Source organism: Anser cygnoides, chromosome 2, assembly GCF_040182565.1.
Source record: "Anser cygnoides isolate HZ-2024a breed goose chromosome 2, Taihu_goose_T2T_genome, whole genome shotgun sequence".
NCBI lineage: Eukaryota > Metazoa > Chordata > Aves > Anseriformes > Anatidae > Anser > Anser cygnoides.
The window spans coordinates 10,216,879-10,236,147 of NC_089874.1; the positions used below are offsets into that span (position 1 = coordinate 10,216,879).

Here is a 19,269-nt window from a genome sequence, read left to right on the forward strand (position 1 = left end):
GTCATCCATAACTTTTGTGTGCACGGTGATCAGTAGCCAGATGGTACTGCCAAGTGGCCAGTAGCACTCACAACTCTAAGTAGATCTAAGAAAACAAAACATCCTCCTTTGAAAGGATGTTCTCATAGAGGTGTAAATATTTGGAAGATCAGGAATTTAATGATATATCTAATTTAAAAACTAGGTCATAAAAACCACAGAAAGTACAAGGAAGGACAAGAGATTATGTACAACTACTGGGTTTCCCAGTTTGGACCACTGGAAAACACCATGTGTACTTGTTGTAGAAATAAATAAATAAATAAATAAATAATTGAAAAAAAAAATGTCAAGGCAAACACTTCTGTTTGGAGACAAAAAATACAGCGTCAAGATGTATTTTTTAACGGAACATTTTAACAGTATTAATTGAATATATTAACTGATACAGAAAGCATACTACTCTCACTTTTTGGACAAACGACAATACATTTTATTCATGTGATACATTTTTTACTGTAAAGAACCTGTTTTGTTCGCCAGCTGCTAATTGCCCGACTCTTCCATTCAGTGCACAACACTCAAAATACTCAGAAAGGTTAGCTCTTCAGGTTGTGCATATGAACACACAGCTACATAGATACACACACAAAACCCTAAAGCAGCATACTGCACTTATCTTCTTCCCATTTTTAGATCATACATATTTCATTAAGCTTCATGCAGAGTGTCTTCTGATTTATGGTAATTGTCAACAAAAGCAAAAAATGCCGACAATTTTAATCCTGCAGTACTGAGGATTTAACTGGGATAAAATTAAAATGTCTGGGGGAGGGGTAGGTGGAACAACCCTACACCCTAAGCCACTGGGAGGTTGACCCTTGAGATGTTGTCAATTTTTTATTTTATTTTATTTTATTGTGTTTGTTGTCTGTAGAAGCAGATGCCAGCAGCAACATCTGATGTACTGGACACCTCCAGTGTTATCCCAGCATGCTCATGGCCTGGAGGACTTGGAGTGAGACTAATTTCCATATCAAACCCAATTTAGATGAAACATCTTGGTAAAAAAAAAAAAAAAAAAAAAAAAGCCAGCGCATCAATAGCCCCTTGATTAGATTTTCATCTCCTGAGCAGACAAATATGAATATTTATTACCATGAATGCAGATTTCCCTCTTTCCATTGCTCTGATCTTGAATATTACCCACTGCTAATTTTTATGAAAATTTGGGCAACATAATGTTTTCACATAAACTGACAGTTCTTGAGATAATCCCGTTATTGTTTGGTGGGAAATGACAGTTTCCGCTTATTCATGTGTTAACAAGGGATTAAATATTGTTTTTCATCACCATAATCTAAGATGGACTGGAAATTAAAATTCAAACATTGTGCATTATCAGAGCTTTGAGGACCAGGATTTGTTTGCATTCACTTAGTAAAGATCTGTAAATGAACAGTTTAACAACCAAGTGAAACCAGTATCATAAAAACAGCACTGACATTTGTGAAATGAAGTCATTACTCCACCTGCTAAAGGTAAAGAGCCAGAGAGAGAAATTGTTCACAAAATGACATCCTCTTGCAAGAGCAAAGTGCACACTGAACTGTTGTCAGCCACAATGATCCTCAGGCATAAATGGACCAGGTCATTTTTCCGTGGCACAGAATCACCTCCCTTTTCCTTGTCACAAGTTCTGATACTCAAACACTTGATATCCTCAGCTCACATTGAAAAATCGCTCTATGATAGGATCCATTCATTGCGCTAAAAGCAGTCATACTGACCCAGGAGCTGTTTTCCTGCACGCCAAAATACTGTGTTCACACCCCACCTGTACAGATCTCGGTGTGCAGTACGTAGGCACATACAATTCTTCGCTGATATGGGTATTTTGCTGAAGCAGCAGTGTACAGCTATAAAGTAAGTTCTTTTCTCGGTGCCTCTACCTAATGTCCAGCAATGCCAATCAGAGACACCTACACGTGCCAAAGTGAAAATAAAGAGCCCTACCTGATATTCTGAAGTTCATGAGCCATTACTTTGCTTAATGTTTCTACAAAAGCTTTGAGTTACAATTTCAGTTAAATCACAGTCCTATTTAAAAAGCAGCATTCCCCTTTGATATCAGTTAAAATGCAAACAAAACTAAAACTATGCTTAGTGAAAGCAACACAAACATCTGCCTAACTAAATCTTTATACTATTTCATCAGTAAAAACCTTGCTGATACAAGAAAAAACAAGCAAACAAACAAACAAACAAAAAACAAACAGAAACAAAACCTAGCCTCTACAAAACTAAATTAATGGAAGCCTCATACTTAAATTCAGAACGTCTTTAAAAATATTCTGATTAAAATCTGATTTTATATGCCCAAAACATAAAGCCTTGTATTTTGAAGGATGCTGACGTGATGCATATACAGCAGCACCACAGCAATGTTTCCTGTAAGGATGGAAACTTAGCAATGCACAAGTGCAAAAGGGAGGATGGGAAGGATGAATGAGAATGTGCTACCAAGCCTTTGGTCTTCACAGAGAACAGATCAGATATTTAGCTTTACAGCCTGGTACTAAAAGAAAAGACAAAAAGTGGCACGACAATTCTTGTAGCTAGATTGAAAAAAAAAAAAAAAGGCTGACTCACTACCTGCAACTCAGATTTGAATTCTAAGGAAAACAGATGCCTCAATGCTTATGGCTCAAAACAAATCACAGTGAAGCTGCCTGTCACGGATGGTCCCTGCCCTGGATTTTGCTTAGGCTTAGACTTGCAAGGGAACATTTGGTGCCTGGAGATTGCTACAGGTATGGGGAGTGAATGGGAACCGCCACCTCTTCCTCTCCCTAGATTACCAAATCTGTATTTGAGATTGCTTGAAATCTACGTGTTCCTGCCAGGATCGAGCACTACCCTCTGGAGGCGGCAGAATCTCCCTTCCCAAAATTTCCGACCAGCTCTGTCACCCAAACAATCAAACAGAATTTAATCTCCATGTGCAGCTTCCCCAGCCATCCCATCACAATGAAGATTTTGTTTCCCTTTGAGTCACAATGAGCTGGCTGCTGGTAGAGGGAGGATGCTGAATTTCATGAATCAGTAAGATATCTAGTACAAACAATCACATCTTCCTACGTAAAGATCTTACATATCTTCTCTATGAATATATCAAATGCAGGCTGCTAAATCATAGGGTAGATAATAACATTGATTTTTAAGCAGAATTACCCTGCAGTTTGCTTATGTAGTCAATGCTAGTATCTAAATCCCTTTTCTCTGCAAATCTATAATGGTTTTTAAGCAATGCTCTGCTTTAAAAACAGCGGTGTGACATGGCCTAAAAAAAAAAAAAAAGGAAAAAAAAAAGAGAAATCCTTAAAACAAACATATGCTATTTTTTAAAGGAACAATGTTAAAAAAGACAAAAAGAAACAACATGGGTAGGATGCATAAGTTCCTGAAGCCACAAGGAAAACAGTATCTTGTTTCATTTTACATGATACTGAATAAAAATTGAATTGCTGTAGTTGCCATAGCAACTGCCACATCACTTGGCACTTCTGCTCCTTTAAATCACACAGTGCTACTGTAAAGGAATTCATGAACCAACATGACACTTGAATACTTGTGCTTTTTACAATATTTCATGAGGAAAACATAAATCAATATACAGTGAGTGTTGTCTCTGAAAATCGGGTTTGCTATACTTTTCTTAACATTATAATCTCCTCATTTTCTTGTCGTGTTCCTTACAAATTTGTAAAGAAGGTGGAGGGCGTTGTCACAATCAGAGCACAAGAAAAGAAATTACTACTGACACCTGATTTTCAAACTGAAGCTGTGACCTGTCACTCAGATGTCAAAATACCTCTGCTATGCAATATTCAAATCAAATACAGGGGATAAACATTGGAATTTTGCCCCTCCACAGCCAGAGATGGTGTGATATGTGACAGAAGACAGTCTCAGTAGCATCCAGGCATCTCTTTAAACTTATCAGTAGCTTAAAAGGGAAGTCTAACTATACACCTAGAGCTAAGCATATTCGAAATATTTGCCGAGTTTTGGCCATGATTTGTATTGTTTTAGAATGTCCTGCATACAACATGCAATCACATAAGGTATATGACAAAATAATGGGGTAAAACAATATATATATATATTATGCTGCATATTTTTTGTTTTTATTTTGCCATTTATTAACACTCTGGATGCAATTTATTAGAAAAGCAGCCCTCTAGTGGGCTGTGTACCATAATGAATAGTTAATAAATAGCATTAACATTATCTCTAAATATTAGCTAAAATGCATTTTGCAAAAACATACAAGTTCTTAAATAAATGAGCCATAGAGCTCCATCATTCTCTTTGGAGAAATTTAATGTTCTGTTTAGCTTTATTTCTTAAAGCCCTTGAAGCATTACTTTTAAATGCTGTTTTATGACCAACTTCTGATTAGTATCAGTCTACAATACATGTATATTCACAAAACTGTAAGAGTGAGATATTATTCACTGTCAGTAAGACTCCATAAAAGATGTATATTACCAGTAGCATTCTACTTAATATATAATCTATGAGTTTTTAAGGGTTACACAGCTTTAGAATCTATAATTTGTTGGTGGGGGTGGAGGGAATAAAGTAAATCATCCTCATTTTGTCTTTGCCAAGAATATTTTGAAGATTGTACTCCTTAAAGTTTTTCATTTAATTATTTTTCCTATCTGTCTCCATAGCCCTACAGTTCCATGCCATAAGGCAAAGAATCCATCTGTGACCTGAAGCATGCCTTGCCCATAGCAATGTTTATTGGTCCAAAACACCATCCTCCTGGAAAACCTCGTTCGACTCTTAAACAACACAGCCACACCACTTAGCAACAGCCAACAGTAAGAGCCGGCTGCAGGGTCTGTGATCACACATTGCAAGTAACAAGGAAAAAAATAATGTGATTTTATGATCTCTTAGCTAAGAGATCAGTTGAAAAACGTACTGTGGTTTGGGTTAAAAGTTGAGTACTGATGCATGCACAGCTGCTGTGGCTACACTGCTGTCCATATCAGAGCTAAATGACTTTGGGTCCAGCGTCCCTTTTTATGTCAGTGCACCTCTGGGTAACATACCTGCTGCAGAGCAGGAGCATTGCAAAGATGGCACTATAAGAAAGTCAGCTAGAATATGTCCCTGGATAATTTGGGCTTTGCAAGCCAAAAGCCAACCCTTGGCAATGTTACTTAGCAGTCAGAGAAGATCAGAAAAAAAATGATACCTTACTCTTTGGCAATAGCAAATGATTTGTCAAGTTCTGCACTCATTCCAATTTTTTAAAGGAACTCAACTCCAATATCATTCTTGATCACACAGACATTAATGACAAAATCTGGAAACAATGGAAGATGATAATTTAGAAATCTGACCTCTTCCCCAAAGATTGCACATTATTATTGCACATCCTCTAGCTTTACTAGAATTTTTTCAATGCAGATTTCTTTTATTTATTGTAGTAACATCACTTAACGCAATATCAATATAATTCTAGGCCTATCAAAATTTCTATAATTGGGAATATCTCGAAACACCAAAATATCACTGATCTATTTTAGAACATCTATAGATACAGTGAAGTGTTCATTTCACATATATTTTGGGTTATTTCCACTTTGTTTAAAAAACTATTGTAATTTGTATATCAGTCATAATGTTAGAAAAATGTTTCATATTCTACAAACATATTTACAGTTCCAGTGATAAGTGTATTTTGTGTTAATTTAAAATAATGTATTCCAGGGTGGGTGTTGTTTTACCAGGTCAGAGACAGTGCCATTCCCTTGGTTTGTTCTGGGCCTTAATTCAGATACATTATTATTCAAATCACACTCTTAGCTCCCCAAAACTGATTTGAAACATTACACTTTCTTGAGCCATTGGAGACCCTGACTTGAAATTGTGGAAATTTCAGCCAAACGCTGGCGTAAGCAGTTATTTTTCCATGTATTTGAACCACCATTTGAAAATTTCTTGAATTGGAACTGGGCTTGAACCAGAGAAACGCTAATCACAGCCAAGCTCAGAGTGGCACTGAACTGAGAAATACCGTGCTTTTGTAATAATTTCAAAGTGCTTAAAGGCTGAGAAAAAAAAAAAAAAAAAGTTGTTAAATTCCTAAGGGTTTTGGAAGGAATTCCAGGTTGCCCAGTGGACTCTGTGTGGGGTTGTGGATCTTGGTGCCTGCCGAGCTCCCTAGGGCTGCTGAAGCTCCTGGGTACAGGTAGCAGGATGACCTCTCCATGCGATGGGGCTGCCAGCCCTGCCGAACCCTGAACTCAGCTGGATCCAGGTGGAGCCATGCTGTGGCAAGGAGGATCTCCCTCCACGTGGGACACAACACTCCCCATCAATTTGGGAGACAGGAGAATGGAATCCTGCAGTTTGGCTCTTCAGGCTTCTTACCAGTGCCATGTCTCTTATAGCATTCTGTAAATATGCACCACAGTACCACAATATTTACACTCACACTTTCATATACACTCAACTATAGGAGGTTCTTGAACTACTAAAGGTGACCTTAGGACTGCAGAGATTTGCTTCATGAGGGGGAGATCAAAAGAAAATACCTCAAAGGCAGCTTCATCCTATCTGAATAACCAGGAAAGTGTGAAAAGCTCATGATGAATTTGTGAGGCACAAACATCATACATGACAATCATAGAATCATTAAGGTTAGAAGAGACCTTCAAGATCATCTAGTCCAACTATCCCCCTACCACCAATGTCATCCACTAAACCATGTCCCTAAGCACCACGTCCAGCCTTTCCTTGAACACCCCCAGGGACAGTGACTCCACCACCTCCCTGGGCAACCTGTTCCAATGTCTGACAATGACTCAAACAAACCTTGGATGGCTACCATTTAGGAGTTTCAGAGTTCTTGTAGGTGCTAGAAAACTCAGAGTATAAGATAAATGTCTTCGCAAATACAATGTCATAGGTAACCGGTAATATAGCAATGCACACATCTTCAGGATTTTTACATCGGCACTGGTTTTCTCTACAGCAGTTATTACTGTTTTTCTGGTATAATAGCCGTCTTACAAAAGAGATAGGTGCCAAAACAATTAGCTCTTTAGGAGTGATACACAGTGCCTCAAATCCCAGTCCAACTCTCTGGCTTCCCAGAACCCTGAATATTCTGACAGCAAATGTTAGATGTTGAAGTAAATTTGCTGTGAAAGTAGCAGTAAGGGTCTGTTGTTCTGCAATGACCTAAAAGCTCTGCTTACCTGCACTAGTTACCAGACAATGCTCTGCACTACATCACAGAATGGCTGATGTTGGAAGAGACTTCTGGAGTTCACCTGGTCCAAATCCCTTCCTCCAGCAGGGCCACCTAGAACAGGGTGCCCAGGTTCATGTCCAGGTGGCTTTTGAAGATCCCCAAGGAGGGAGAAATATATATATCACCCAAACCTTAACATGAAATGTATAGAGATTTTAAGCTAATGTCCTGACACATGAGCTGCTTTTCTTGCAGATAAGGAACTCAATTTTAATCCTCCTGAAGTAGAGCCAGAACCTACTCTAAACTTACACAGTGCAGCTAAATTCAGCTGCATCCAAAAGACTCACTGAGGCTGTGGAAATCTTTTGTATGACATAGGGATGATGAAGTGTGTTGTAACTGTGGTAAACTTCAGACCCATATTGTTAATGACTGTACGGCACATGTTTATGCAGTGGCATAAAAGGAATTCATCAGCCCTTCCCAGAGTTGCCTGAATGGCTCAGTAAACTTGGCGTGAATTGTATTGTTGCTTTTGAAATGCTTTTCTTGAGAGAGAGACTGAGAAGCTCTGAGAAGCATTTCACCTCTCCATACGAGAGAGAGTTTCCTTCTACCAAAGCATTTCTCCTCGCTATAAGAGCGAGAATTTCCTTCACCCAAAGCCTGGCATCTAAACGTTTCTCGTTGAGGCACAAATCCTGTTAAAAACAGACCAAGACCTAAACCAGATTCCATTGTCCAGAGCAACACATGAATTATTGCTGAGCTTAGAACGGTTCCTGTATTTGTTTATATAGCTGTTCCATTTGCCACCAGTATCTCAGGTGTTTTTCTTCTGAGCTATTTCAGATATGAAACTTGCCATACAAAATAATCCCTTTCATTTTACAGTCCCACAAGTGAAGATTTTATATCCATTAATTTTGTCATGAATCTGACCTACTGTCCAAACAAAGAGGCCATTTCTCATTCTGAAACTGAAGTTTATTCTAAGTACTTCTGATCTGAGCATCTTGATTTAGATTTACAGCTAGCATTACATATAAGTTTATTCTTACAGTGTGAAGCTAAAAATCTCCTTATTAAATAAAAGTTTTTTTCATTGTGTTAAAATATGTACTTTGCTATTTTGATGTTAAATACCAGGTTGAATCAAAAACAAACTGCAGAAATGGATTAACGTAGTTTGATTTAACCTGAAGTAAACTGAATCTGATACTCTATCAACAAAGAAACAACTTGGTTACAGCACTCCATTATTTTTCATGTAGGTGAGACTGCAGAAATGTATTCATTATGTACGCAATCATAACTGATAAGACTTAGAAACAGGAATATACACAGCTGGAAGAATTCACATCTAACAAAAAAAAATATAAACAGTTGAATAAATGCTCTTCCATCACATTAATTTTTCCAAATGTAACCTGTAATATATTAGGCTTCAAATGTCTTCTTCCCTTTGGTTAATTCATTTTCAATTTTTGCCTTCTAAAAATACGTATTTGGCAGAGTGTAAAACACAAGCTTCTGTCAAATCAAGTAGTATCACCATACAAAAATAAAAAAATAAAAAATGATAACCTAAATATATGAGAGGTGAGTTCTTCAGTGACAAGTGATTACTCTTACTAGCCCAAGCACAAGAACCAGAGTAAGGAGATCTCTAGCCTAAAAGCTTTCAATTTTTCCCAGTCCTACTAGCTGGTCTTAAAAGAACAAGGAACTCCTCAAGGCTATGTTGCCAGTACATGCTTAGACTACCATGGTTACAACAACCGTATTATTAGAACGGATTAATGATGCATTTAACAGGTGACAATTTCTTGCATTTCAAATGTGTGAAAGTGCTCTCTTTCTCCATTGACTTATCTTATATGTATAAGATAACAGTTCATTTAATGGTAAGCCAGCTGGAATCCATTCAGTGACAGGAATTAGATGAAATACGTGGAGGTATTTCATCAGCATGCAGAATTCCATTGAATTCTGGGTAACAAAATGTGGCTTCCATAGTTATGAGCAACAGTCTTGGTTCTCCTGTTATTTACCAGAAAAGAAGGCTTGGGGACAGCACAAACACAAGCTTCACTCCGGCCTGAAGTCAAGGCATCCTGAGGTGTGCATCCAGGATATACCTCCCAGCTCTTGAGTTCAGGCACCCTTGAATCCCTCAACTAGTTAAATCAGCTTCAGTTAAGGAGAGATACTGGCTTTCATTTTCTAATGATTTTACCTACATTGCTTTCGAAGATCAAATTCCTACAGTTTTGACACCAAGAATCTCAGCATGTCTTACTGATGGTACCTCTTCAGGAAAAAGTCTTTTCAAAATGTCAGTAAAGTTATACAAAGAATCTCAGAAATACTGGCAAGGTAATTCTTAAGCATGAACTGATAAAAACCATAAATAGTGAAAATGAAAATCAGTAGGAAAAAAAAAGTAGTTGAATTCCTTCAGCACGTTACAAGTTAGTTATTCATTATTCTCAATACTTAGAATAATGTAATCACAAGAAAAAGGCATTTGTCTAGCCCTGCGAACATTCACCACTAGAAAAATTACTTAAATGAAAAGGAAAAAAAAAAGATAACTGTGTACACAAAATTAGCACGAGAATTAGCAATCAACTGAAGTTCATGCAAGGTTCTTAGCAGATAGCATCATCTTTATTAATAAATGATGAACTGCTTGGTGGAGTTTTTGCTTAGTGATATCATCATAATAACAGACACGTTTTATTTATGTTTCAAGTTGCATCCAAAATAACCAAATCATTCACTGACAGATTCTCTCTAACAGCTGAAGAGCCTTTACCCCAAATTTAAACTTTTGTTGATCTAGATGAGCTACCACTCCAACTAAACCAAGGGGAATAATACAACGACTTCAGTTGCTGTGCTCATCTTTGGGGATTTTGTTCCTGTGATACGACAAAGCAAAAAAATGCATTTCTTAAAGCCGGCTGCACTTTCCTCGTAAGGATGGTATTTTTTTCTCTGTGGGATACAGTGCTATTTGTGCAGCAGATTGTATTTTGACAGATGCAACTGTATCATAAAAAGGCCCTTAGCACTATCAGGCTGGTAGTTCACAAACGTTCATGAGCTCCAGGATTTCATACAAAAAACACAACAATTAAAATGTTTTTGAGAGTGTAAAATGCCCCCAAGCCACTTACCTCCCCCACGCCAGTCTGCAAAATTCTCAGTCCAGTTGTTTTCTCAAGCTTCTCTTTGTTCAGGGCTGCAAGGAAAATTAAGATTGAAAGAGTTATGGGAAAGATGAAATATGCACAATTTTGCAGCACATAATATAACCAACCTTCCTTCCTATCCTCCATCATCAAATTCACGACAGTCCCTACCTACACCATCTATGGAATATTTTTCCCTGATAGCAACTCCATCTATTCAGTGTTTTGAATACATAAGTGTGCCATTAATTGTTCACTGTTATATAAAAAAGCAAGCCAAATTAATTCTTGCTCCCTTGTATACAGAGCATCACATATTTAACACATGCACAATATATATGGGAAGTTCTCTTTTGTAGAATCTTCCCACTGTCTTTCTCGCAGCGAGGAGCAGGGCAGCATCTTACCACTGCAATGGAACTGTCACTGTGTAAGACATTTCAGAATAAATGACAGTCTCACCTAGCAGGGAAGATAAATAGTTTATCTGACAACACTGGGATGCGATGCACAATATTTTTCTTTCTAAAATTGAGATTTTTTCCTATTTATCAGCTTCCATATCAGCAAAAGCATCCAAAAATAATCAAGCATAAAACAGCATAAAAATATAAAATAGAGATAGTAATAACTAAAACCACATCTATACTTGTAACCTAAAAATGTCCTGGGCATGGACTTGAGCACTGTTGCCCATACTAAACACATATGAGATTATTTCCAGCTGAGAGTATGGGTAAGGTCACCCTGTTTTGGATAGGACGATGTTAACCATCTAGATGCACACTGTGTCAGTTGGACACCTGGCCAAAAAACAGACACCTGGCCTGTTTTCCTTACTAATAAAAATGAAACCTTACAGCCTTATTAAACTCTCCTCACTTTAGCCATCTAGTCATTGACTATCTAATCCAAGTGAGTCATCTAGGTTCTCTCTGCAGTCAATGGAAAGAGATGGACATTTAATATGGTGAGTCATCCCACATATCTTACACACATCAGGAGGTACCCTTCTCTTTCCATTGATTACTGGGACAATTGGGATAGACTTAGCTTCTCAATTTATGTTGGCTGAGGGAAATATTCCTACCAGAAAGCACAAGAAGTGTGTCAGAATATATTATAAACAGTTAAATTACTGCAGAAAAGAAATATATATTTTGTTGCTTTCATTTTGGAAAAATACACTTTAATTGCTGCTGCTTGAAACATTCAGAACAATTCACATTGCAGCGAACAGTTCTTAGAAACAATATTGTGAGATGATGTTTTATTTAGTTTGTCCAAAGTGCAACCCAAAAGACTCAAATTTATATCAGAGGCAAGTCGTTTCATCAGGGCTCATTTTCACCTCATATATCCAAAATGTGGAATGATTTATGTAGGGCTTTGTATGTGCAAACACTCAAAAAGTAAAAATTCAAGCAACTATAATATCAAGAAACTTTTCTGACTTCCTCCATCAAGGGATGAATTTTGCACATGATTTAAATGGAGAGGAAAGCTCTGTCCAGCTTTTTGACCCAGCTGTTGAGCTGATAGGAGCATGGAGTCCCTAGATCAAACACATGGCTTGCTGGATTTGAGCCTAAAAAATAGGCACAATACTCACATATAATAGTCATACCATGCTTTACACATTCACAAATGTATTCATTCTACCCAGAGTCACTGGGACTACACTACAAGCAGAGCTGCCTAGATCAAATGATTTGAAGCTATATTTCCTTTGTTATATATGTTGTGCAGTAGGAATTTCCAAAGAGTAAGTAAATCTTTGCAAACAAGCTTGATTTTCATCTTTGAGACGGACTCTGGACTGTGTTGCTTCATGGATGGCTGATGACGTGCTATGCTGACATTCACCTGTTTGGATGTGCCATGTCATCGAAAGATGTGCCAAGCTAGCACACCAACAGCCTCACACCCAACATATACTTTAATGGCAGATTTCGAACAAATGCAAAAATTTAGAAGATTTATAAAAACAGGAAGCTCTATGTCCTCCTTCAAAGAAACTGGAGTTTAAAAATCATTCTTTGGTAATTTGGGATAAATAAAACTGTGGAGCAGAGTGGCTGCAAAATAAATGATGTACAAGTAAACAAAACGGCTTAAATCCCAGTGTATAATTTTCTACCGCACGAATAGGTAACAGAAAATACCAGGTCTGCTGAATCACTGGATTTTGTAATTACTATCACATATTTGACCAACCTTCTTCTCACAGGTTTCCTGCAGACTTTATTTTTTGAAGCTTTGCTACATAAAGTGTATTTAACACTCCCTTCCCCCTTGATATTGGCTAAAAGAAAAAGGACAGCTCTGACAGCCATGCTAACATAAACCCTGCCGAAATTAAGAGGCATAAAGTCAAGATGTGTTACTGATTAAATCAGAACCTGAAAATGGTCAAGCTCAGGCACTGTCAGACTGGGGAGACAGCCAACTGTCTCCAGCATCTTCACTACAGTCGTGTACAGAAGCATATTTTAGCTACCCTTGAACTCCACAAGCAGTTCAGGAAGGTCAACAAATTCTGTCAAAAACAGCGGTGCCAAGGCTAAAGCATCAACCACATATCAAGATGCTGCTTGAAGCTGCTGAACATTGAATAGAACTTCTTAACTTTTGCTATCTGTAGTTGAGAATTTAAGACGATAAAACATAGTCAATAGCCTATAAATAGATGAGGAAGGAGTGGTGGGAAAATAAATCCAGATATTTAGAACAAGCTACTAATCCTTTGAAAACTGGTCTACATTTTAAAGGGTATTTTAGTGTACTACCTACAAGTTTTTACTCCAATACAAATACTCAGCAGATAATGTTTCTGCTGCAAATGTCATGAACTAGAAACAGTAATCCTAGGTAACGTGGTATATTACACATTCCACCAAAGCTGATATTTTATGGCCATGGCTTATGGTCCAGAAATACTAATGCAGGACTGACACTCATCAGCAAAGAGGAATAATAAAAACAGCTACTCAAAAATAAATAAATAAATAAATAAATAAATAAATAAATAAATAAATAAAATAAAATAAAGAAGAAAAAAAAATCCCAACCCAGTTAGCTACATTTAAATCCTTTTTTTTTTAATCTTCCACTGAAACAAAAAGGGCTTCCAAACACACAAAAAAGGAGGCCTTTAAATTAAATTCACTAGATGAAGGATATGCAAATTACCTGGAGAAGCGGAGCCCTATAACATTCTCAAAATTCTGCAATAGCCTATTTAATTAGTATTTTAATTTATCAGAATAATTCTTTGCACTTGACAATTTATGCAGTATTCCATATAATTAAGCACGTAGCTACAGTGGAATAATTTTGCCTACTCTCTGTATACCAGTTATTTTAACCTGAAAAAAATCTGTGGAAGTCTCTTCTGTGATCTAAATTACAATGGGGACAACTTAATGGCTTTGCTCTATTAGAGAGCACGATGAAGGTGTTACTGAGTGTTTAAGGGTAGCGATTGCCACTGTTCATAGTCTTCACTAACCGGAGGGAGGTCTGATGTGTTTTCTGAGGGCTAACATTTATTTCCTTCAGCAAAGTTATCTGGCAGTGGCATAGTCAGGAATTTGAGTGCCTAGTTTTGTCATTGGCAGGTTTGACCTCAGAGCCCATTGGTTATTAGGAGAAGCAAGTTATAGATGGCTTCGAGCAGACCTCCAGTCTCATTACAGCACTTCTGGAAGAAAAAAGTACTGAGAAATGAGTAAAAAAGCTTTGCTATAAAGCGGGTTGCCAAGCACAACTGCACCCTTCAGCGTACTTGTGGGAGCGATGCACACACTGGCACAAGTGGGACGAGGGAAGGATTTCTGCAGGAGGCTTTTTTGCAGATTTACCCACTCCAGGGAAGAAACCATCCTAAGTATGAAAAGGATATGAAGATGGTGTCACTCACAAGGAAACTTTATTTTTCTGCTGTGAATCTTACTTTGAGGGTGTGTTTTAACTAATTAAACACAGAAAACAAAAGTACTTACAGCCATACAATTCCCCTGACCTCTGTTAAATGCCCATTTTAGAATAAGTCAATTCATGCCCTGGACTCACTAACTATATTGACTGGACCTCCAGTCAATAAAACAATAGAGGGCAATTAATTCAGATTTACTGTCTGATGAATTCTACACCAACCGTCCTCTTTCCATACACTTGTTGCAAAGCCCCTTTCATAAAGATACATTCAGTATGATTTCATCTATTTTCCTGTCTTTGAGGAAAGAAAAGGGAAAAGGAGGAAGGGAAATCCAGAGAGATGGTATTTACTACAGCTTTTAATTTTTAAACACATTTCCCAAATCTAACACAAGCAGATGTTACCTTTATTTACACCTAGTTAGTTTTTGCTTCCTCCTGCCCTACCTTCAGATTATATAGAAAGTTTCTTTATAGAGTGAACAAGAAAGTCTGTCTTTATGCCTGGTGGACCCATGCACATGGGTGGCTTGCATACATGGCAGACAGAAAAACCTTTGTCTCTTGCGATTCAATGAAAATGGATTCCCATAATGTTTGGCCTTTCTGTTGAGAAGTCCCAGAGTAAGCCTGCTTTTGCATGGTTGATGCACCTCCTGAAACTGCTGAGGCATTCACACCACTAAATGAAAGGAAGCAGATTAAAAAAAGACACAGGCAGTTCAGCACTCTCTAAATTTTTTAGAATATCGGATATCTGGATATGTTATATTGGTTTTCCCACCTGCTGTACTTGTAATTGTTGGAAGTAATTAAAGCGCATTTTAATGAACTTTGAATTAGATACTTAGCTACCCCCATGTTCAGAAGAACAGCATACACCTATGCGCCTCCCTGGGCACTCCTTCTAGGAGATGCACCCTGTGAACTCTTCTGCCTGGGCAGGAGTAGAACCAGACTGCAAGTAAATAAGTCATGAAACACAACACAAGAATCCAAAATGCTCCAGCCAGGAACAAAAACGACTAACTCAAGTAGATACAAGGAGAAGAAGGTTCCCTTTACTCAATTTCACAATTCAGTTAGTGATGGACAAGTAAGTTTACAGGCTGCGGGCAAAAGGTATTTTGCCCTCCATTCATTACTGGGTGATGGAGTGAGATTGTAGCTTCATGTGTAATTTCTAGTTAACTGGCAGCCAGGCCTAGAATGAAAATGGTTACAGAGAAGTCAAAGCCACATATCTGCACTAGCGACAGCCTGCTAAATATTATGTCATATTCAATTTTCAAGTCATTTTTCAAATGATTTTAATTAGATATTGTTTCAATCTCACGTGCATTAATTTAATTTCTGATATCAACATTTCAGCTTTCAATCTGCTCAGACGCAGTACCTTGCTGCCTGGAGTAATTTAAAATATCGTTTGCATCTCCAGCAATTTTCAAGGCACACATCCTTTACAACCTGCTCTAGCCAATAAAATTAACAGATGGAAATTCAGGCAGTGTTCACCACTCCCTGTGCACCTTTGGAATCTCACAGTTTTTGGTGCGAGATAGACAAATCTACATGTGCACAATCAAGGAATTTTCCATCTCTGTTTGTCTTTAATTCTGTTTAAAAATACACAAAAACTCAATTTATCAGGCAAATAGCACTGCATATTCCCATAAGAGAAGAATTGGCCCATACTTGAGTAGCTAGCAAGAGCTGTAGATTTTGTTCAACTCTTTCACTAAAATGACGTCACTTTCTCTTCTCTAAAACATTTGCCTCCCATGTCCCCGAAGTCCCATGGCCAGATAATATTGAAGCTTAGAGCAGCAAAGATCTAATATATCAGGACCTCACATAGCTCTCTGTTTGCATAGATTAGGCATGTATTTTAAGCATATTCTTTCTGCCTGACTGCCTGTATTGATTTATTTTTACTGATTTAATAAATAGCTGTTCAATTATATGTTTTCCCGTAACTGCTCTTTAAAATGAGCACACTGCTATTTTAAAATATGATATTTAATTTATAGTACAGGAGTTTGGGATATATTAGATAATATTTTTGCATTTCTCTGGAGCAATGTTAATAGTGGGCTCCCTCTCTGCTAACTCTTTCTGTCTCAATTAAAATGTCAATTGAAGTTCCCTCACTAGTCAAGAGGAGCAAACAGGTATCACCGGAGGTTGACTTATCTCATCTTGAGATAGGTATCATTTTCTCATCATATATAAACATATATAATGAATATATATGATCATATATATGGATACATATATAAATATTTTGGGTCAACCAATCCATTTTTTTTCTCATAGGCAAACCCTTGTAAGAAACATATACAGACAAGCTCCAAAATACTTCAGCAGTAAAACAGCCTTACAGACAATGTAACAGCTACAGAGAGGAGTTTTGAAGGCACAGTGTCAACTTGGGGCAGCTTCTGGACTCTTCTCACAGAGGCCACCCCTGCAGCCCCCCTGCTATCAAACCCTTGCCAAGAAAACCCAATACAATGCAAGGGTTGTGTTCCTGAAGTATAAACAATACCAGTTTATATGAATTAGCGTTGTAGAAATGCATATCCTTTATCTGTTGTAGATACTGTCTTGCAGAGCTTCAGAAACTCATTTTCAAAAAGTCTCCTAAATCATATAAGTCCATATCCATCAATAGAAGAGCATTGAGTACTAAGAATAAAAATAGCCATGCTTTAGTTATGTATGTTTTACAATAGATAACATACTTCAATGGACTTTCAACGACAACTTTTAATACTGTTAACCACTTTACCAGTAATAATTACACGCTGCATGTTTCCTTATGCTTTATACAATGTATGTATGCATAATAATTTGCTTGCATACTTAAAATATTGATCCAATATTTATAGCTAAAGGTGTACCAATTCAGCCCGTGTTAGCAGAAAATGAAAAAAAAAAAAAAGCACAAACAAACAACAACAACAAAGTGTTGTTCCAGAAATCAAAACATCAAAATTTGTTCAAATAAAGATTCTCTGGCAAGTTTTATCTCCATACAGAAAACTCAGATAAAACACTGCAGCATGTTGAGCAGAAGTCAGAGCAGAATATATTCAAGCAGACCAATGCAGCATGAGCACTGATGCAAGTGCAGACCGTTTTTCTCAGCGATCTCCCTTCTGGGCTGATTGCTAATGTCTAGACCAACATTTTAATTGTACTTTTTAAAGTCCCAGTCAGCTTAACATTAAACTTCACCATCATATGTTCAGCCTTAACATTTACAAATTACAAGGCAAGCTTTGTGGTCCCAGGGGATGGAGGGTAAGAAGGACCATCTGGATCTCTCTCAGCCATTCCTAGTGTGGGGAAGGCTTTGCCTCCTCACCTTCACAACACTGTGGAAAGTAACACCCCATAAAATGAGCTTAAGGCCAAAGCTGCTTCTTTTTCCTTCTAAATGAACAGGATTTTGGAATAGCATTATAGAAGAACAGTTTAGCTGCCTTCTTTTATTTATAGTTAAGAATTTAACAGATTGTTTTAATTTTCTTGTGATGAAAATACTACAAAAAATCAAACAGATAACAGTCAGTTGGCTTTTCAAGGGCAGCTACATATTCTAGAGTTGTGTATCTCCTTTTTGCTTCTATTTGAATATTTTCTCCTTCCGTATACCTCATCTTAGTCCCTCAGGATATCTACTGCATCTCTTTCTGTACATGGTTTTCATATAGGCATTGTCAGTACTCTTGAAAAATGTAAACTGCTATGTAAGATCTGTTCCTTGTCCTTTTAGCATTTTAGGAAAAGTGGAAAAATTATAAGTTTCTATGGCCATCTCCATCTAATGGGAACAAAAATATTTAACTACCTAGTGTCTGGGGAGAGTAATATCTAAAATATATTTTCTCCCATCTTCTCTCTTTTCTAGCAATATTAATTGTGGTGTTTTCTAAGCAGAAAGAACCAGCAAAGTGATTCAGAAGTTGGTACTTATGATAGTTGCAGCTTCACAGAAATTAAAGAATTACAGCTATCTGGACTTTAACTGCACTTGTGTGGTTTCTCTGAAATGGATATGTCATTGAGGCAAGGGAAGGGATTAGACCATCCTTCCAGGAGCCTACCAGCTACGTTTTTTATCATTTCCTTTTTTTTTTTCTTTTTTTTTTTTTTTTTTTCAGTATGAAACAAATGAAAGGACTCGGGAAAAGAGAACTAAGAACTATTGTTGCTCATTTATAGCAGGGTTCCACTCCTCTGAAGACTCTCCTGGAAAGTACACTGACCCTCTTTGATATTGCAATGCGTAATATTTATAAATACACATATTGGCTTCTAGCTATTAAGCCTCATCTTCATTATGCTATACTTTTTTAGCATTCCTGTTTATACCACTTGGAGATTTCTCATGGAAACAGCCTGAAATGTAGTGTGTAAAGCACACTACAGCCTGTAGATGCTGTAGTGTGTTTGCATTGGTATATGAGAAATTTAAGGGGCAATACCACTAATTCTCAGCATGCCAAACTCTCTCTATTTTTAATAAATATACATGCAAGAACTGTCATTTTTTTCCCAGTTTTTCTTCAACTTCCACAGTTAATAAAACTGTACCCTCTAGGTTCATTTCTTTAATGATCCAAAACACGACTACAAGCCATGCTATTTGTTATTCATCTGCAACTACACTTAATGTCATCCTCATGGCACAAATGTAACAAGACTGAGTTGGGAAAACATTAGCAATATTTCAACTGACTGGTTCACTAAATCATGAATAACACAGCTAATGCACAAGGTCATTCACTAACAAAATCTATTTGCTGTGCCCTCAGAATAAAATGAAAATATTTATTACCAAGGATGCCACTAGTAACA

General features: G+C 37.3%; 1 protein-coding gene across 3 annotated transcripts in view; it reads right to left on the reverse strand.

Moving 5' to 3' along the window:
* Positions 1 to 19,269, reverse strand: part of PTPRN2 (protein tyrosine phosphatase receptor type N2) — a 646,903-nt gene that overhangs the window by 226,924 nt on the left and 400,710 nt on the right. For all 3 annotated transcript variants that reach the window (XM_066991452.1, XM_066991450.1, XM_066991449.1), the window contains exon 12: positions 10,450 to 10,514. In XM_066991452.1, coding sequence (XP_066847553.1) covers positions 10,450 to 10,514 — 65 coding nt within the window. The remainder of the gene's footprint in view (positions 1 to 10,449; positions 10,515 to 19,269) is intronic.